Source organism: Neovison vison, chromosome 2 (assembly GCF_020171115.1).
Source record: "Neovison vison isolate M4711 chromosome 2, ASM_NN_V1, whole genome shotgun sequence".
Classification (NCBI taxonomy): Eukaryota; Metazoa; Chordata; class Mammalia; order Carnivora; family Mustelidae; genus Neogale; species Neogale vison.
Window position 1 is genome coordinate 231283797 of NC_058092.1, and position 21656 is coordinate 231305452.

At 39.4% G+C, this 21656-nt stretch overlaps 1 protein-coding gene across 4 annotated transcripts in view; it reads left to right on the forward strand.

The window, feature by feature from the left end:
• The first annotated feature begins 637 nt into the window (after positions 1-637).
• Positions 638-21656, forward strand: part of PLEKHA1 (pleckstrin homology domain containing A1) — a 55493-nt gene continuing 34474 nt past the window's right edge. For 3 of the 4 annotated variants that reach the window (XM_044240663.1, XM_044240664.1, XM_044240665.1), the window contains exons 1-3: positions 638-719; positions 15054-15214; positions 20064-20120. In XM_044240663.1, the coding sequence (XP_044096598.1) occupies positions 15074-15214; positions 20064-20120 (198 nt within the window). In that variant the 5' untranslated portion in view covers positions 638-719; positions 15054-15073. Of the gene's footprint in view, positions 720-15053; positions 15215-20063; positions 20121-21656 lie in introns of those variants that run through there. The other variant, XM_044240667.1, reaches the window with a different exon arrangement.

Genomic DNA, 21656 nt, shown 5'->3' on the forward strand with positions numbered 1-21656 from the left:
ATATAGGCAAAAACGGTTATGAGCGAAGAGTTGGCGCGCAGAGCTATAAAGCGTTTTCCTTCAGGTCACACAGGAGCCTGCGAATTTATACTTCCCGGACTGATTATGGACCAGCTCGCAAACGAATTATCCGCAAACGAACGAAGCCTATTTGTAAAGATTCCTGGGCTGCGAAGCTCTAGGAGATGACATCAGAGAACCCCCAGTTCCTCCCCCGCGCCTCCCGCCCCACTCCGAACCAAGCCCCTCCACCCTCAAAGACTACCAATCCCAGGAGGCGCCGCAGCGCAGGGGCCCAGAGCTCCACGCGCAGCCCGCCCCGACGCGCCGAGGCCACCTCCTCTGGAACCAGGAAGACGCCCGATGCCCGGCCCGCCACGCCGCAGGGATCCGCGCGGGGCGTGCCGGGACTTGTAGTCTCCGCGGGCTGGGAGTGCCGGCTCCGGAATCTCGGCGGCCGTCTGGGGGCTGAGGCGGCGCGGGCACGCGTGCGCAGTGTGTGGACGGGCCGTCGTGGGCGCCACTCCGCCAGTTCGGTGCCTGTGGGAGCCGCGGCCGCGGCTGCGCGAGTGCTGCGGGCCGAGGGCCGACGTGAAGTTGGGCGTGAGGAGCGCGGCCGCACCGGGGCGGGGTGGGCGGGGCCGGGCTCCGGGAGCGCCGCGCCGACTGAGGCTAGCAGGCAGGCGGCCGCGCGTCCGCCGAGGGGCCGGCGGGCGCTGGTGAGTGCGGGGCGGCGGGCGACGCAGGGTCCCGGGCTGCCCCGCGGCCCCTCTCCCGGTGTGTCCGCCGCGCGCGGCTGCACCTGGGCGAGGCCGCGGCGCCGGCTCACCTGCTCGCGGGCTCCGGGGCGGCGGGAGGGGGCGGCGTCCTCTTCCCGCGACTCTTTTTTATTGTTTTCCTGACCTCAGCCCTCCGCGGCGTCCGGCGGGGGAGGGCGGGGAGGCGGGCGGCGATCGGGGTCGCCGACGAGCTGGTCGGGGGCTCTGCTGGAAAGGACGGTCGCGCGCTGCTCCCGGGCGCCCTGCGAGGGACAGCTGTCCGGGGATTCCCGGCGGGCGACGCCTGTCGGAGTGGCTCGACTCCAGGGCTGTGCCCCGGGGGGCTCCACTGCCTTGGGCATGGTTCTCTACTGTCTTCCTGCGCTTTCACTTTAGGGCTCGCGGAGTCAGCAGTCGACTCCGCCCTGTGCCTCAGAATCATGCTTTACCTTCGCACCTTAATGGTGCAGATGACCAGTGCGAGCGTTGAAAGTGACTTGCCCAAGGTCACGCAGGTAGGACCAGGGAGGCCAGCAGAAAGAGCCCTGGTCTTTCAGCCTCGTGGCCAGCTGCCCGCCGCAGCGCCTTGGGGAGGTCCTGAGTGGTTTGTGGTTTATTTCAGATGCTTTCTGTTGACCCTCCTGGATAGATCATCAGAAGGGAAAGTGTTGTCAGAGTGAAAACGGTCCTGTTATTTATAGCCTTTATTGCCTTTGTCGAATTCTAGTTACGCTGAGCCCCGAAACAGAGCATCTGCCCTTCGCGGGGCACTGGATTGTTCGGGGGGGGGGGCAGATGTGAGAGGAGGTTCGGGGAAGAAATATGCACGCAATTTGTGCCATTTTTCTCTCCCTTTCCCCCTACCAGCCCTATAATACTTGCTTTCTTATTTTACGATTGATTGCTGTCTGTTTCAGCAGGACTTTCTTTGCTTTAATGAAGTCATCGCCTTTGTGAATTAGTTTTCTAACTAGAAAATCTTATTTCCTGTGTGTTTAATGACTGGAACAAGTAGTGCTCTCTGAGGTTTATAACCATTGTCTTTTATCTTAGAGCTACTGATCAGTCTGCTTTATTACCCCGCCAAGGACTCAGCTTGCATACTTTCTATGTGAGTTTAATGCCATTGAAACACTTTTTACAGCGAAATTTGGCTAAGCTTTATATGAATCGGAGAAAAACTTGAAGAAAATCATTCTGTAAAGCTACGTTTTTTTTCGCAATGTGAAGGACTTGAAGAACTATTATTTCAAAAATAGATTAATTCTGACTAAAATGCCTGTAACGTTTCATATTCCTCATTTTCATATTAATACACTTGTGGCAAAAAATATTTCCCCAAAAAGAGTTTCTTTAAATAATCCTCATCTTGACCAAATCTTCCCAAGGAAGATTACATCTTAGAATGTTTATATATTTAAACAAGAATGTCTGAGCTTAGCAGAATTTGAGTTAATGGTTAATTTATTTTATAGTGCTATAAACCCCACAGAATATCCGTTGATGGGCTTCTCTTGAAGAGAGAGCCATATCAAGGAGTATCAAGGGATATAGCTTCGGATTTGCTTTTTGTGGTTAAGTAGTGGGTAACTTCTGTGACTTAAGAAGATGTGATTTATATGTGCCCAAACGGCTTCCTATGGCACTTTATCTTGCCAGTTACTAGTTTTATGGTTGCTTTGGGGAGGAGGGAAGTAACAGGTTTCTATCTTTTTATTCTCCTCTTTTAGCAATGTAGCAAAATAGGAAAGAGAGGCAGTGTGTCAATTTGAGTTTGTCCTAGACCCACAGAGACAGTAAAACAGGATAAGTATACAATTGTTAGGAAACTGCTATGAGTTCATAAGCCGGAAGGACCTTTTTAGAAATGTTTAAGGACTTTGAGAATAGCACTGGGATATTTTCTTTAAAAAGCCACTATGGGCAGTCCTCCCCTGTTTGTTGTTAACATATAGGATGTGGCAATATTGAATTCTCCTCAGAAAATATTTGGGAAAGATGGAAGCATTTTATATTTTTGTAGAGGCTTTTCCTCTAGAAATATCTAATGCAGCTTCAAAACAAAACAAAACAAAAGACTCACTTAAGCCTCAAAGTTCTTATAGCCCTACCATAAAACTTCCTGTTAATTTGACTGTATGATAACTTGTAACCCAGAGTGAAATCTATGAAATAATTTATTAGTGCAATTTAAGTTTGACTTCGATACTGAAATATTGCTAGATGTTAAGTTGTTTTTCTTGTTTAAATAATTCTGTCATTTAAGAATGAAGAGAGATCATTTTCTGAATACAGCATAGTAATTATTCAGATGAGATAACAGTTAACACTCTGCTTTTATGAGATTGAAAACTTCAAATGTCATAGTAGTGGTAACTGCCTCAGCTTTGAGCTGAAGTAATAGAGAAGTACTACTTCTTCACATGCTTGAGCATTTTACTTTTGTTAATAGTAAATTTTGATTTTAAATTTCCAGATTCTCATATTTCTGATCTGAAATAATATAATAAAATGGTTTCAGTAGGAAATAAATATTAAAACTGAGTTAATTATTTTCACCATTGTAGGTACACAGCATTTAGAAAGGTATTAACATGGTATCAAAGAATTCTTAGGGCAGAAACTTCTGGTGGTTTTAGATGCTTGTCTGTAATGCTTAATTATTTTTAGAAACATAAAAATATGGGATGTTTTTATTTAAAAATAAAAATTCATGTTGATACTTGTTATAGCAGTAGGACTCAGTTATGCTTAGTGAGTAACATTAAACCACTGAACTCTGAGTAATATTTTCTTCTAGTAGCTGCTCTGTAATAAAGAATATTTCAGCTTATAATTAATTCCTAGAAGATATTTAAGCAAACATATTTGCTATTTATTTTTATAAGCCTTTTGATTAGTTGAATTGCTTTGAATGCAGGGAAAGAGTGTTTTTGAGGATTTTGTATCAGAATTTAAATTGAAATGTCTTTTGACTGTAAAAGAAAATCAGTATCAGTTGGGATATTTTTTAGCATTAAATAAACCTTTGAGTCTTAAATATTTTTTCCTATGGAAATCTTATTATTGTCAGTCTGACAGTTTTATTTTTAAAAAAGTTGTGGTTTTACCCTTGTATATAGTCTGGCCTCTTGCAGTTTAACCATTGAACTCTGGATTCTGGGAAGAAAGGACAATCCCTTGAAGAAAGGACAATCTCAGGCACTTAGAACTAGAAACAGTCTCAGAGGACTTCTAATGTAGCATCTTACCCAGTACAGTAAATGCCCCATGGGAATTTTCATGTCTGGTGTTTCCTCTTATTACTAAGGACAGTGATGATGTTCCCTGTATCATCAGGTTATTGAGTAGTCTGAGCTTGGTGAAAACAAACAGAAGACAATTTTATTTTTCACCATTCACTGCTTTGAACGGTGATATGTAGGGTCTTCCTCTTTCCCCTCTCTCCCCACTCATCATATCACAGACAAATGAGAGCTTTTCCATCATTTACAGCTATTAAAACTCCAGTCTTTCTCTTCCAGTTTAAACTTTCAGTCTCCTAGTCAATTTCAAGTTCCTCCCCTACCCGGGTGTTGGGCACTTATTACTTAAAATACTTGGACTGGGGAGGAATTGTGGTATGCTCCCAGAATTCCTCTTTCTCTTTCCTCTTCTGGGATCTACTTGGTCAGGGACTTGTAAGAAGAAAAATGGAAAAGGACAGGTCTGTCTTACTGGGTGCTGTTAAAGCCCTCTTTTGATTAGCGATGGCAAGCCATTGATGTCCGCTGATATGCGTCTGCGCTGGAATTTTTGGTGAGCTCTCACAGAGAGACTCCCCAGTGCCCCTAATTCCTGGATTTGAAATTTGCTCTGGGCCTATACGGCCACCTCCTTGTCCGTGACCTGTCAGTCCCACCCCCTGGTTCCTAGGAGTTGTGTGGGGGTGAGGTACTTTGGGGATCTTTTCTCTCCACAGCCAGATTTTTTGATAACGGCAAGACAGCTCAAGTCTAGCTACCTCCTGCAGCTTCCACTTAACCCACTGGAAACTCACTTCCTTGTGATACCAAGCGGGTGGTATGCTAGCTGCATAAATCTGTCCCCCTTTTTGTGCCCTTACATTTCTTGTTAATTTTTTTTGTCCCCCTGCTCAAATAGGTACAGATCAGACTCAGTCTGCTCTTAAGTAGACATGGAACTGAATAATGGGATGCCAGTCTCTCCTACTTGTGAACTCTTCTTGGTTATTCTCTTAGAGGGCTCCTGCCATTGTTTTGGGGTGAATACTTCCTTCCTTTCCGTGTCTTCTCCCTGAAGACTTGGAAGACTTCAAATTTTTTCCCTCTCTTCTGTCAAATGTTTCTATCAAGTGACGGTAAAGTGTTGATTATGGTGCCAGAGTCCTTAGGGGTATGTTTGTGAGGGAAGGGGTGTCAGTGCTGGGTTTCCCAGGTGTTTGATCCTTGATGTCTGTATATCCTCAGCTTTGAGCTTGATAGCAAATTTGGGACAACAAGGCTAGTCCCACTCAACAATGGTTAAAAGTAATAGTGAAGCTCTGTGAGCCTAGTGCCGTCTCACTGTGCAGAATTTAATTTTTCCTTTTTTTTTGTCTGTGTCTCCGTGATTTTTGTTTTGTTTTGATTTTTTGACTTACTTCCTGGGTCCTGACTGATGATGTATTAACTGTGAAAATGTTAATTGATGGCTGATTGTATGATCTAACTATACCTTAGAGTGAGGATACATTTGGGGAAAGGTTTTAATAATATTCTTTTATCTATTCTTGCCTCATAACAGGTTTACTAAATATATAAATACAAATAGAAATATAGTGTTTGAAACTTTTACCTTCCACTGGCTAAGCAAACCAGTTAGTTAAATCTGCCAAAGGATTTCTTGTCTAATGACAAAAAAGCAGCTTTCTGTCTAGCAACTGTAATATTAATATTCATTGCAAAAACACGGATGGATCTAGAGGGTATAATGCTAAGTGAAATAAGTCAGTCTGGTAAAGACAAATACCGTATGATTTCACTCATGTGGAATTTAAGATGCAAAACAAATGAACGAAGAAAAAAACCCCAGGTTTTTTTTTTTTTTAAAGATTTTATTTATTTATTTGACAGAGAGAGATCACAAGTAGGCAAAGAGGCAGGCAGAGAGAGAGGAGGAAGCAGGCTCCCCGCTGAGCAGAGAGCCCGATGCGGGACTCGATCCCAAGACCCTGAGATCATAACCTGAGCCGAAGGCAGCGGCTTAACCCACTGAGCCATCCAGGCGCCCAAAACCCCAGGTTTTTAAATCCAGAGAACAAACTGGTGGTTGCTAGAGGGGAGGTGGGCGTGGGTGGGGTAGAGTAGGTGAAGGGCGTCAAGAGTACACTTACTGCGATGAGCACTGAGTAATGTATAGAATTGTTGACTCACCGTATTGTATACTTGAAACTAACATAACACTCTGTGCTGATTATACTTGAATAAAACCATTGTGGAGGAAGAAAGTATTTGTTGGAATCATTATGGTCTCCTTAATACTTCATTCAACAAATAGTTATTGAGTGCCTTCCATGTATCAGGCACCGTTTTAAGCATTGAAGAAACAATATTAAATCCAAAAAAAAAAAAAACCAAAAAATCACTGCTCTTGTGGAGCCTACATTCGAGTGTGGGGAAACAGACAAGAAACAGGTAAATAAGTAAATGATATTGTTTGTTAGCCCCAAATGCCAAGGAGAATAAAGTTGGAAAGGGAGACAGGACAGTACAGCAGTACAGTTCACATTTGCAATTTTAGATAGTGTCAAGATAGGGTGTCACTCTTTCTCTGAGAAAGTCTATTTGAGTTCAAAGGCCCTGATTGGGAAGCTTGTCTGACATAGTAGGGAGTCCAGTAGCCAGATGAGTGACCAAGGGGGCACTGGGATAAGGTATGGGGCATGTAGATGAAGCCTGTATGTCTTTGTAAGGGCTTTGGTTTTTTACTTGAATGAGATGAGATCACATTGAAACAATGGTTCTTAAACTTGTCTGAACACTAGAATTAATCTGGGGAGATTGAAAAAGGTACTAATGTCTAGATCTCACCTCTAGAGTGTCTTTTTTTTTTTTAAATATTTATTTATTTAAATAATTTAAACACTCAACGTAGGGCTCAAACTTAGAACCCTTTAGCTCAGCAGTCACATCTGTTTCTGACTGAGCCAGCCAGGCACCCCCCATCTCCAGAGTTTCTGATTTAATTGGGATGGGGGGTGTCCAGCCTTGGCATCAGGATTTTTAACAATCCCTCGGTAATTCTAATAAGTAAGGTTGAAGAGTTTTGGGCAGGGTGACGTTACCTAGTATTGAATCTGGGCTCCAGAGCTAGACTCCTCTGGTTTGAATCTGAGCTGTGCCATTTCCTAAATCTGTGACCTTGGGCAAGTAATTTTTAAAATTTCCTGTGCTTTGTTTTTTCATTTGTAAAGTTATTCTAAGTATTAAGCTAATATTTAAATATTTGGAACAGTGCTTGGCCGGTAGTAATACGGGTTTACTGAATATATGTCTTAATGGAATCATTCAGCTGTGTTGAGAATAGAGTGAAGGAGGCAAGGACAGAAGCAAGGAACAGTCATCTAGTTGAGAGATGATGGTGGCTTGGACCAGAGTGGCAGCAATGTAAGTGATGAGAAGTAGTGGGATTCTGGATATTTACAAGATGGAACCAGTAGGATTTGCTGATCCATTGGATGTGTAATGAGAGAGAAAGAAGATTCATTCCAGTCTGACTCTGAGATATTTTGCCTGAACAGCTGGAAGAAGGGAGTGGTTGTTTATTGAGATGGGGAAGACCGAGACAACAGGTTTCTAAGGGGAATGGTTGATGCTGTTGGTTTAAGTTTGAGATGTCTGTTAGATAAGTAAGTAGATATGTAGACAGTTGGATACATAAGTCTGCAGTTCAGCTGGATGTCCAGAGCTAGAGATAGCTGTTGGAAGCCATCTGTATGTAGACTTATGTAAACAAGTGAGCTCACCTAGGGCATGGGCAAAATGCATGAACAGATACGAACATTACTTCATTTAGTTTATGAACACTAAAACTGAAAATGGTTTCAGAATTAATAATACCAAGTGGGATTACTGGGTTATGGGGTAAATGCATGTGTGATTTTGTTAAATAGTGCTGTATTCATCTCAATAAGGTTGCACCATTTTGCCTTTCCATGAGCAATGTAAGAGTCCCTGAGTTCTAATAACTTCACTAATATAGTGTATTTTTGACTTTTGGCCAGTTTGATAGGTGAGAAATGGTATCTCTCTGTAACACAGATTTTTTTCCATTTTGAAGGGTTGTGAACATCCACAGAAGCCTAGGATTGTATAACTGTAGTACCCATCAAGTAGTTCCAACAACTATCAGGCCAGGCCATGCCTCCTTCATTCCCTACCCCTAGATTATGCAGGTACTATTTTATGTATCAGTAGATACCTCTGATAAGGATTCATTTTCTTGGTGACATAACCATAATAACATTATCACACTGAAAATAAAGACCCATTTTCTTAATATAGTTAGGCAATATCCTAATATCAGTTGTCTTTTCTTTTTAAAGATTTCATTCATTTATCTGACACATACACACAGGGAGAGAGAGAGACAGCTGGAGAGGGAACACAAGCAGGAGCAGAGGGAGAGGGAGAAGCGGACTCCCCGCCAAGCAGCGAGCCAGATGCAGGGCTTGATCCCAGGACCCCAGGATCATGACCTGAGCTGAAGGCGGATGCCTAACGACTGAACCATCCAGGCGCCCCCTAATATCAATTTTCTTAAATATGTCAGTGTTTTTAAAGTTTATTTAAAAATTTTTTTAAAGATTTTATTTACTTGAGAAAGAGTGAGAGAGTGGATTTTGCTATTTGAATACCCGTGGTATGGTTTAACATGTTCTCTCCCTGTTTTTTGTGTTCCTTGTCAGTTGGTAGTTAGATCTAGAGGTTTGGGTCAGATTCAGGCATTTTATTTTCAGAGGTGTTTCGTAAGTGCTATCATGTTCTTAGGCACATGAAGTCTGCTTGCCTTTTTTTTTTTATGGTGTCAGTGGCAGTGCCTACTGTATCTCTGTTATTTTGAGATTTTTCTTACTATGAATGAAGTCAAGCATCTTTTTATTTTTAAGGGCCATTTTTATATCTTTTTTGCAGAATATCTGTTTATGCATTTTGCCCATTTTTCTCTTGAACTTCTGATATATTTCCCTTGACTTTTTTTGCAAGCTCTTTAAATGTTAAGAAGATGAGCCCTTTATGATGATGTAAGTTATAAATATTTTCTACTGGTTTTGACTTGGCTTATCAGGATTTTGCCGTGCAAAAGCTTTTTTAAAAAAGTGATGCACGGTCAGTTTTACCAATAAATTTTTTATTGCTACTGGATTTATTAACTTAACTTTTTGGAACTTTAAGTTACATACAATAAACTGTATTCGTTTAAAGCTTACAGTTTGATGAGTTTTGACTATATTGTGGCATGTGGCTGTAGTTCCTTTACACAGTAGAATGTATTTCATTGTATAGACAAATTACGTTTTATTTATCTCCATGTGTTGATGAACATTTGGGTTGTTTCTAGTTTGAGGCTATTAGAAATAAAGCTGCTCTAAATATTAGTGAATTAGTCATTGCATAAATATATGTTTTCATTTCTCTTGCATTAATACTTGGGAATGGAATGGCTAGGTCAGAGGTTAGGTGTATTATTTTGGTTTTATTGCCAGAACTTTCCCCAGAGTGGTTGTATCATTTTACATTCCCATCAACAGGCAGCAATTCTGGATGTGCCACATCTTTGACAACATTTCATGTTGTCATTTAGCTTGATTTTAGCCATTTGGTGAGTGTATACGGTATCTTTTTAAAATTTAGGATTATTGATATATAATTTACATACAGTAAATTTTACTCATTTTAGGGCACAGTTCTGTAAGTTTTGACATGTGCATATAATTGTGTAAGCTCCATCACAGTCAGGATACACAACAGTTACATCATCAAAAAAATTTGATTTATGTTCCTTTGTGGTCCTTTTCCTTATCCCAAGCCCTAGCAATTCTTTTTTTCCCCATTATTTATTATTTATTATTTTAGAGAGAGAGAGGAGGGGGAGGGGCAAAGGGAGAGAATCTCCAGCACACACTCCACTGAGTGCAGAGGGAGCTCTGTGCAGAGCTCCATCTCATGACCTGAACCGAAACCAAGAGCTAGACACTTAACCAACTGAGCCACCCAGGTGCCCCTCAAGCCCTAGCAATTCTGTTCTGTTTTTTAGCACTGTAGTTTGTTTTGTTTTTTAACTCGTATGCAGTAGAGTTTACTCTGTGGTGTATGGGCCTGAGTTTTGATGAATGCATTGCATAGTGATACATCCCAGCACAATTAAGATGAAGAACAGTTCCGTCACTACAAAAATTACCAGCCCCTCCCTTCATTTACTGGTTTGTTCCGTGTCCCAATAACCTTTTTGGTCTGGCTTCTTTCACTTAGTGACGATAGATTCAAGATTTACTCATGTTGTATGTATCTTTGGTTTGTTCCTTTGTATTGCTAAGCAGTGTTCCATCATATTGGTTGTACCACAGTTTATTCGTTTATGGGTCAAGGGACATTTGGGTTGTTTCTGCTTTTTACCAGTTAAAAGTAATGTTGCTGTAGACATTTGGACAAACACAGCTTTCAGTTCACAGTAGGATTGCTGGGTCATATTGTAGAGGTATGTTTAACTTTATGAGAAACTGTGAAAACTGTTCATCCAAGTTGCTGTACCATTTTGCATTCCCACCAGCAACGGATGAGGGGGAGTTCACTTGTTCCACATTCTTGTCCGCATTTGATATTGTCAGGTTTGGTGTTTTTTGGCTTGTTTTTGGTTTAGCCATTCTATTAGATTTGTTGTGATATCTCATGGTTTGTATTTGCAGTACTTTCCTGACTAATGATCGTGAACATCAGATTTTCATGTGCTTGCTTACTCTTTGTGTCTTCGTTGACTATTTGTTACTATTTGTCTTTTCAGGGTTTGGTTTTTTTGCCATTTTCCTGTTTGGTCACTTCTCTTACTATTGAATTATAATAATTTCTTGCCTGTTCTTTGATATCAGTTATTTGATAGACATATATGTACTGAATATTTTTCTCATCCTGTGACTTGTCTTTTGGTTTAACAGTGTCTTTCAAAGAGCAGTTTTTAATTTTTTTAAGTCCAATATAATAACTAGTATATTGCTCATCCTCTTTGTGTCTTAATTAAGAAATCTTTGTGTACTCGCAAGGTCATGAACACTTTCTCCTATATATTTTTTAGAAGCTTTATTGTTGTAGCTTTTGTGTTAGGTCTGTGATTAATTTTGTTACATTTTTTCCCTCATAAATATCTAATTGTTCTAGCACCATTTGTTGAAAAGACTATTCTTTCCCTGTGGAATTGCCTTGGCATCTTTGTTGAAAATCAACTGACAGTATATATGTAAGAGTCTGTTTCTGTATTCTAAGCTGTTCCACTGATTTTTCTTCTTCTTCTTCCTTTTTCCGAATCTGTCCTACATTGTCTTTATTGCTATAGCATTTTTGTAAATCTTAAAATCAAATAGTGTAAGTAATTCTACTCCATTCTTTGGGAAAAAGACTTGGCTTTTTATTTATTTATTTATTTGAAACATAGAGGGAACATAAATAGGGGGAGCAGCAGGCAGAGGGAGAGGGAGAAGCAGGCTCCCTGCTTAGCCGGGAGCTTGACACGGGGTTAGATCCCAGGACGTCTCAGGACCTGAGCCAAAGGCAGCCACTTAATGACTGAGCCACCCAGGTGCCCCATAGATTGGGGTTTTCTAGGTCATTTGCATTTCAGTATATATCATAAAATACATATCATGTTCTCTATTTTTATAAAATATTCTGGACTTTTTATTGGATTATTATATCAGTACTTCATTCTTTTCTGTATCTGTGTTGGATGGATCACGTTTAACTGTTCACCTGTTGACAAGCATGTGGGTTGTTTCCACTTTTTGGCTATTGTGAACAGTGCTGCTATTAATATTTATGAGTAGCTGTTATCACTTCTTTTGGGTGTATATCTAGGAGTGGAAATGCTGAGTTGTATGGCATTTCTGTGTTCAACTTTAGAAGAACTACTAAACTGTTCTACACAGCTGTTGTACCATTTTAGTGTGAGGGGTTCCAGTTTTTCCACATCTTTGCTAACACTTGTTACTTTCCTTCCTTTTATCACCATCCTGGTGGGTATAAAGTGGTATCTTACTGTGGTTTTGATTTACATTTCCCTAATTACCAATGATCCTGAGCATCTTTTTGTGTTCTGTTTGGCCATTTGTGTATCTTCTTTGGGCAAATTGTCTTTTCAAGTCCTTGCCTATTTTTTATTTGGATTGTTTATTATTGAATTATAAGAGCTATTTATATATTCTAGATACTAGACCTTTGTCAGGTACATAATTTGTGAATATTTACTCCCATTCTGTAGATTCTTTTTTCATTTTCTTGATGTTCTTTGATGCAAAACGGCTTTTAGTTTTGGGGCTCCTGGGTGGCACAGTGGGCTGAGCATTTGACTCTTGGTTTCAGCTCATGTTGTGGTCTTGGGGTCCTGAGATTGAGTGCAGTGCTGGGCTCTAGCTCAGTGCAGCGTCTGCTTAAGTTTCTCTCTTCCCTTCCCTGGTTGCACACTCTCTCTCTCAAAGAAAAAAAAAGCTTTTAGTTTTTATGAAGTCCAGTTTAGCTTATTTTTTCTTTTGTTGTTCATATTTTTGGTGTCATATCTAATAATTCATTGCCAAATCCAAGGTCATGAATATCAGCCTCCATGTTTTCTTAAAGTATGGTTTTAGCTATCTTACATTCAGACTGTTAATCTATTTTGAGTTAATTTTCATGTAGTGTGACGAGGGGTCAAATCTTCCTCGTTGCATGACGTTGGCACCTTTGTTGAAAATCAGTTGGCCATGTAGGTATGGGTTTGTCCGGGGTCTCAGGACTATTCCTTTGGTGTGTGTCTGTCCTCATGACCCCACTCAGGTGGATAGTTTTTACTGTTGGATACAGGTACACCTGGACGGTTTTGTGGGTTAGGCTCCAGACTACTACAATAAAGCAAATACCAAAATAAAGCAAGTCAAATGAATTTTTTGGTTTTCCTGTGCATATAAAAGTTACTTTCACACTATATTGTAGTCTGTTAAGTGTACAACAAGATTATGTCTAAAGAAAACAATGTACATATCTTAATTTAAAAACCCTTTCTTGCTAAGAAAATGCTAACCATCATTTGTGCTTTCAGCGAGTCAGAATCGCTGATCGCAGATCACCAGGACAAATATTATAATAATGAAAAGATTTGAAATATTGTGAGAATTACCCAGGTGTGCCACACAGAGACACCAAGTGAACAGATGCTGTTAGAAAAAAGGTGCCAGTAGACTTGGCTCCATGTAAGGTTTGCCACAAACTTCCAGTTTGTAAAGAACACAGTGTCTGGAAGTGCAGTAAAGTGAAGCACAAAAAAATGAGGTGTGCCTGTACGTTAGTAAAGTGTATTAATTTTCCAAGTTTTGATCATATTTTAGAAATTTTAAAAATGTTGGGTATGTTCATTAAAGGAATTATCTTCTTGAAGTGCCAGATTTATAACAACACACATACATGACCTTAGTGGATAATTTTGTTTATTTTTTATTTTATTTTATTTTATTTATTTATTTATTTTTTTTTTAAAAGATTTTATTTATTTATTTGACAGAGAGAGATCACAAGTAGGCAGAGAGGCAGGGAGAGAGGCAGGCAGAGAGAGAGAGAGAGGAGGAAGCAGGCTCCCTGCTGAGCAGAGAGCCCGATGCGGGACTCGATCCCAGGATCCTGAGATCATGACCCGAGCCGAAGGCAGCGGCTTAACCCACCGAGCCACCCAGGCGCCCCGGATAATTTTGTTTAAAAATTTTTGGTGGATCTTATTACTGCTCTGGATGCATACAGAGTAGTGTTTAGATACACAGTGTATCAGGATGTGTTCTAATTGAATTTTCATTGTGGGTGAAACAACCTTGAGCCGTTATGTAGAGACTTAGTTATGTATATACATTCAGCCTGCCAAAAGCTGTTGGTGCTGGTTCTAGAAGAGCCGGAATAGGGACAGTCTGCACCTTGCATCCACGAGGAAGGAGTCACACATGTGCCGTTTCTAGAGAAGAAAATTGGCTGGGAACTCTGCTTTTTACTGAAATCATGGTTTTTAACTCTAATCAGTACAACAGAAATTTTAGTACTGTAAGAATCAGAATATGACGTGTTTCTGAAGTCTCTTAATCTGTAACTTCTCTCTTCTCTTTTCCTCCCCATAATTATTTACTGAAGATATTGGGCTGTTTGTCCTGCTGTTTCCCACAGTCTGGCTTTGGCTGAGTGAAACCCTGTGGTGCAGTTTACTATGTTCCTCTGTGTTCTTTATTTCCTGTAAGTTGGTAGTTTGACATAGGGAGAGATCTAGAGACTGAATCCGATTCAGATAAAAACTTTTTTTTTCTTATTACATATTCACTTCATAGGTGATGTTTGTGTCTTCCCTCAGGAGGCACATAATACTGCTTATCTCTCTTTTTCATGGTGTTAATTAATTTTACTATGATTCATTTTAGTTGTAGCAATTCAAAGAGCTTTAGAGAAAGTGTGGTGTAAATGTTAAGATATGAGCTCTAGAGCCCAAGAGTCTGGGTTCTCTAATCTTTGAGAGTCACTTTGCCTTGTGAGCGTTGAGTCTTATCTGTGAAATGGGGACGATGATTCCTGTTGATGGGGTGGTTCTGAGGATTCGGTGAGAAAACGCGTGGAAAAGAACCTTGCGCAGAGCCTGGCATCTAGTTAGTGGCCAATAAGTGTTAGCTATTGTTTTTCTGTGAACTTAAAAATACTCTGTAATAATCTGAAAGGTAGATTATCTGGACTTATAAGTGAGGAAATTGAAGTTTGGATAGCTAATTTTTTGGCTCATCTGGGTGTGTTTAGGGAAAAAAGTAGGTCAGTTAATTCAGTGGAGATGAACTGCTCTTCTTCGTTCCAGTCGGTATGTATAGCTGTATTTAGTAACCACTCACAATAAGCTTAATTTCAAAAATGGTTTTGCCCATGCTTTGTACATACCCACATGTATGTCCCCACCTCATGTAGGGAAGGAGGCTCTTTGTTAAACAAATTGTAAATAGCACATTTTCGGTTTGAAGTTCACTGAGAAGTACTTACTGTCAAATGTTTTATTTTACAGTGTAATGTTCAGGCTCAGAAATGCCTTATGTGGATCGTCAGAATCGCATTTGTGGTTTTCTAGACATCGAGGAAAATGAAAACAGTGGGAAATTCCTTCGAAGGTACTTCATACTGGATACCAGAGAAGATAGTTTTGTATGGTACATGGATAACCCACAGGTTTGTGAAATCCAGATGATCACCTTTTTTCAAATCACACAAGAATTTTAATTATTAATATAGCTAACATACTGTATGGCTGTTAGGATCCTGCATGTTCAACCCCTGCTGTCCTACTTGAATTTCAGATGGAACTAAGTTTATTTGTGTATGTGTATATGTGTCCCACCCCCCTCGAGAAATGCTGTCCCTGATAGAAAATTCTGAAATCGTTTAAATTTAAGATACTGTCTCTGGGATAGAGACCGCTGTCTTTGGTAAAGAAACTACCTGAGCTAGTTGCCACTCTTGTACACATATGTAGCCCTTTCATGTTGTGGTGACAGATTTGAGAGTCAGCCGTGTAATGCCATTCATGGATTGAAATCCACTTGGATTTTATTGTTGCCTTTCAAATCATTGGGGAAATGTCATAAATTAAAAATTAGAATCTCCGTTTTAAGATCTGTGAAAGACCTTGGATTAGAGATCATCTAATGAGTAGGTTTTTTTTGGGGTATGTAAACAAGAGTTTATTAAGGCACAAAATAAATTATTATTATAACTTTAAAAATATAAACTATTTCTTAAATGAGTAGTTTTAAGTTTTCTCTCTCTGTGAATCTCTTCATTCAAATTGGGATGGATGTTGCAAGGTTGAGTCCCTAGCGAACATCTAAGCTGATTCTGTCTAGTGGGTGAGGGACTTGGAGTTCAGGAGGAGTGGGGCTGGTGGGAGGTTCCATACTGTTTCACGGAGAAGGAACCAGACCCCCTGGGAAGCAATCTAATGTTCTTTACCACCCTGTACTTACTTCAGGTTAGACAAAATACTTAGGTACTAAAGCATTTATATTTGTTTATATAGAATTCAAGTTGTAAGGGGCTATAGTACAAATTCCACCTCCTCTTCAATGCAGGAAGCCTGTCTGTCCCTCATTTTCACTTTAGCTGTTGGTTGAATGACACATTATGAAAAAGTACTTGTGCTATTTGAGACACTTTCATTATTATTTCTTCTGTGAGCCAAAATCTCTTTGCTTGTATCTGATCCCCGTTAATCCTACCCTGTCCCTGATTCTCCATAAAGGAAGTTTAGTCCTTTATCCAGACACGACCTTTCAAATGTTAGAGGATAATTTGTATTTTAATTCGTGTAGATTATTTGAGTGCTGACTTTGAGACTTTTTCCTAGGAACTGTCTACTCTCTATCCTTATTCTTACAGAGCTTACTGACACTGTTTTACTCCCTTATCTCTGGGTGTAACCACCTTTCTTGGGTGGTAGTAACCTGGCTGTGCAACTATGATGATTAATATCTTTACTTACTGGGCCAGAGTCCGTGGAAGAAGGAGCAGGTCAGCAGAAATCAAAAGTCCATGTTTATTTATTTTTATATTTTTTATAGAAATCAGATTTCTCCCCTTTATTACTCCACCTTTTTATCTGTGGCACAATCCCCTCCCAAACTCTCTTTCGCAAAGTGGAAAGTAACTTAATTCCCCTTGACTCCCTCTCACTGCTGGGTACTAGGTCCTGGTTTCTGGTTCTCCTCACCTGCACGAGCCATTGCAGAGTTCTGGCCTGTGCTCTTCCTGGTTTGTCTCGCTTCACAAGATCTGGGCGACTGACACGTACGGATTCTTCCTAATTACATTTAAAGCTCCTTGGTTGTTTCTCTTTCTTCATAATAATGGGTTCTCCCCTCAGAAGTCATCCTTTTATCAGCATTTCCCACTTACAGCTAGAAGAAGGTGAGCAAAAAATGGACTATTTTTATTACACCGGATTTGGAATCAGAGTTAACGGACTTCATGGAGGTCGTAGCATTCAAAATTGACCCAGAGGGTGGATATGATTTTGGCTGGTAGTTAGAGAAGTGGGTGTTCCAGTGCTCACAGAATAGCCCAGGCAAGAAGTCCAAGCAAGGAGGCCTGTGCCTATGTGGAGAATCGGTCCCTGTGGCTGTAGCAGGGAGGGTGTGTGTTAAAAGTTTGCACTCAGCTAGATCTTTCTCATATGAACTGATATTTTGTTCTTAAGAGTTGCAGGGTTTTTTGGTTTTTTTTTTTGAAGTTTGTTTATTGGGACACCTGGGTAGCTCAGTCGATTAAGCGTCTCTTTGGCTGTGTCTCTTTGGCTGAGGTCATGATCCCAGGGTCCTGGGATCGAGTGCTGCATTGGGCTCCCTGCTCATTGGGGAGTCTGCTTCTCCCACTAACTGCTGCTCACTTGCTTGCTCTGTCTCTCTCAAATAAATTAAAATCTTGGGTGGCTCAGTGGGTTAAGCCGCTGCCTTTGGCTCGGGTCATGATCTCAGGGTCCTGGGATCGAGTCCCACAACGGGAGCTCTGCTCAGCGGAGAGCCTGCTTCCCTCTCTCTCTCTCTGCCTGCCTCTCCACCTACTTGTGATTTCTCTCTGTCAAATAAATAAATAAAAATCTTTTTTAAAAAAAAAAAATCTTTTAAAAAAAGTTTATTTATTTAAGTGAACTCTACACCCAGCATGGAGCTTGAGCTCATGACCCCGAGAGCAAGAGTCATGTGCTCTTCTGACTCGACCAGCCAGGTGCCCCAACAAGAACTCTTTAAAAAGCCGGATTTGGGGTGCCTGGGTGGCTCAGTACCTTAAAGCCTCTGCCTTTGGCTTGGGTCATGATCCTGGGGTCCTGGGATGGAGCCCCTGCATCGGGCTGTCTGCTCAGCAGGGAGCCTACTTCCTCCTCTCTCTCTGCCTGCCTCTCTGCCTGCTTGTGATCTCTGTCTGTCAAATAAATAAATAAAATCTTAAAAAAAAAAGCCAGATTTCCATGATGTAATTAGCACATTGATTTTTATGAATGTAGTACAGAATTTTAAATGTCTTTCTGTTTGGTTCTTAAAAATTTTAACTCTTCATTCTAACTGTTAAGAATCTTTTACAGTCTTGACTCTGCAGCTGGTGGATTAGCCCATCAGTATACTAGCTTTGTGTCATTTTTAAATGTATTAGGACTTACAGCTCTTAATGAAAACTTTAGTAAAATGTCTTGCTAGGATGATTACCTTAGGTTGAACCACATGAAATTGCCAGTATACCACCATTTTGATCTGAAAAATGACAAGTTCTATCTGCTTCAATCTAGTTGTTTGTGTTATGGTACTGTAACACACTTATGTTAGTCATAATAACCCTGATACGAAAAAAAAATCAGTTTAGCTCACCTGTTCGTAGAGAGCCATTCTCCCTCTATTTTCCTTTCTTTACCACTAACCATTGGTTTGAAAATCCATTCTAGTGTATTACTAGAGATCCATTTGGAGCTTTCTGTATTTTGTTGAGGGTGTGGGTAATGGTGGAAAATTAAATAATTGAGTATCTGTTAGGAAGTGACTTTGAAGAAACTTGAAAGAAGTATTTTGGCAAAAGGAGTGTAAGAACTCATAAGAAAAATGGCTCATTTCCCTTTTTATTTTAAAAGTCACTAGTTGATTATTTCTTGTTCACTTTCAGGGAACAGATTTTGAAACCTACTTTTTTGTAGTCGAACTTGGCAATAATCTCACTGATCCATAGAAACTTGGTATTTTGAATATTCTTTATCTCTTAGCTACTTACATTTCCCTATACTGTGCCACTGTTTAATCTATGACCCTTCATGTCATGTGGCCATGACATACTTCTCATTTTTCTTCCTCATACAGGGCTTAGAACTGTATTAAGCTAGTTAAAAGATTAAATTTTTGGAGGATTTAAAAGAAAAATAACACTTCTGAATGGAAGGTTAGTAGTATTTTTTAAAAAATCACTTAGTAGTTAGGAGGTCTTGAAGGCATTTTAACATTTCATTGACTAATCCAAAATTTAAAAACAACAACAAAGCAACCTCTTAATGTAAAACATTTTATATAAGAACACAATTTAACAGTATACCTTAAAAATTATGTTATTTTATATACATATTTATGGTTTATATTTAGAAGCTTGAATGTAGTATATAGTTTAAAGCAAAACATAATGCAGTTTACATAGGAGTGTAAATTTTGAAATGATCTGTCCCTGTCAGCAATAACCAGTAATTATGTTTGGGAATCTTAATTAAGTCTTTGAAATGTCTCGGCTTTCATATAATTAATTGTTTCCAGTAAGCTTTTAGAGAGGTCTGAGAAAGGTACCTCCTAATCATTCATAAAGCAGAGTCAAAGGTTTTCTTCTTAATGTACATGATCATAAAGTTAGTTAAAATGTTGATCTTGGTTAATCTGTAGTGGAGGAAGCTTTCAATGTTAACATTGTTTTAATTTTACTTTTAAAATATTCTGTCGGAGTTTTCCTTTATATTCTTTTATTATTTTTTTCCAGACTCTCTTATCTGGTGTTCCTGCCTCCATCTTCCCCCTCTCTAATCCATCCAGTTTATTATAATACATGATATATTAAAGTACAATTTTGATTTGATTACAGAATGCTCACAAACCTTTGTTAATGGTTCAAATTCTTAACAGTATAAATTATTTGCTACTTTTTAAATTTAGGTCCTATATAGTTAGGTTCTCGGTTCAAGTTCCCAAACCACTGTTTTCTACTACAACCCTATATGATACCGTGTTACAACCCTGTGTTTATGGCTTTTAACGAAAAGTTTGGCCACAATGATAAAAATAGCCTTTTAGTTATAGAATGCATTATGGGTGGAACAAAATAGAGTTTGGTTTTGTTATCCAACTGTCAACTTGATTAGTAAATACTTGAACTAAAAAAGTTGATTTGTAAAATGTGATATTAAAAAATCGAATTTCTTAACTTTTTCTAGTACGTTTAGAACATTATAATATAAAATAAATTAATAATGTTGGATTTTAATTATATATTAATAATTTGTTTCCAGAACTTACCTTCTGGATCATCACGTGTGGGAGCCATTAAACTTACCTACATTTCAAAGGTAGTTTTTCTGTATTGTTTCATATTTATGCCTGAATTAAAATTCCTTGGAATGAGAGTATGAATAATCAAAGAGCAGCTTCCTTTCTGTGTCATTTAGTGATGAGGTTTGGGGTCATACCATGTTGAAAATTGTACCTGCTCACTACAGGTAGGAAGTTCTTTTATAAAATTCGGAAGAGTATGTGGCAAATTGCAAAAGTTAACATTAACTTCTGTGATTGGGCCATCAGGACTTTGGAAGGGCATCACAAGGACAAAGATGAGTTAACAGGTTCTATCTTTGGGAAACCTGAAGATGTTTTCTGAGTCTGTATTTATTTAAACTGTTTCCAACTTTTAATCCCATTACTTTTGACTTTTTATTTTTGTTTTATTTTGAAGAAAGTAAGAACCATCTTAATGAGGAAACAATGGTTTTTCCTTCATTTCACCTTGTTTCTTCTAATTTCTCTTTTCTTATTGTTGATATTTCTGGAATTTTTGTAATACTGTTTTTCTTTTAAAAAATTTAGGTTTGGTATTTTCAGGTATTTCCCCCTCTTGATTTTATCAGTGTTTTGGGAACCGAGATAGACGTTGAGGACCTAAACCTCTGGAGTTTTTATACAAAATAATATTTGTAGACGACTTAAGTTAGGAGATGTGAAGAGTAGCATGGAGTCATATGCGTGTGCATACTATTAAGCATGTATTGGAATTTCTTAGCAAAGGTCTTTAACAGAAGACAGGTTTACAAGTGTGCTTCTGTTTAAAGTACAGTTTTATAGACAAAGTACTTTGTTCTCAATATTGTTCTAGTTGACAACAACAAAAAGAATCAGCCCGTGCACAAAAAGGTTACATATTTAAAGAGCAACATTTTATTATTATTTAATTAAAACCATATTATTTAATTTGCAAAAGACGAATATTTTTAAAATATACCTCAGTTGTCCCTGTAAATTAAGACATTTTATAAATGCCTTAAGGTACCTTGAGTTTAAATTCTATAGTGATTATTATTAGAAAGCATAAAATTCTACTGCGAAATAAACTGTAGGCCCCCCGTCTTCTTGCTGGCCTGCAGCGTAAGTGTGCTGTGCTGTAAGGATGCCGCCAGGGGTTGTTGACTCTCAGTGCAGTGATGAGGAATAGGCAGTTGAGGGAGAGATTGCCGATATGCTTGTATCTTTTCAGTCATTTGTTGCCTGGTCTTTTTAAAAATGGGAGCTCTTTTTAAAAGTAAAGTATTAGCTTTTGGGTAAATTGGAAGGGGAGGTGAACCATGAGAGACTATGGACTCTGAAAAACAATCTGAGGGGTTTGAAGTGGCGTGGGGGGTGGGAGGTTGGGGTACCAGGTGGTGGGTATTAGAGAGGGCACGGCTTGCATGGACCACTGGGTGTGGTGAAAAAATAATGAATACTGTTTTTCTGAAAATAAATAAATTGGAAAAAAAAATAAAGTATTAACTAAGCAAGTAAGCCTGACTGGCCATCTGCCTCCCAACTCCTCTGTTCCCCTTTTAAAATATAACTTTCTCTGTGCACTTCTG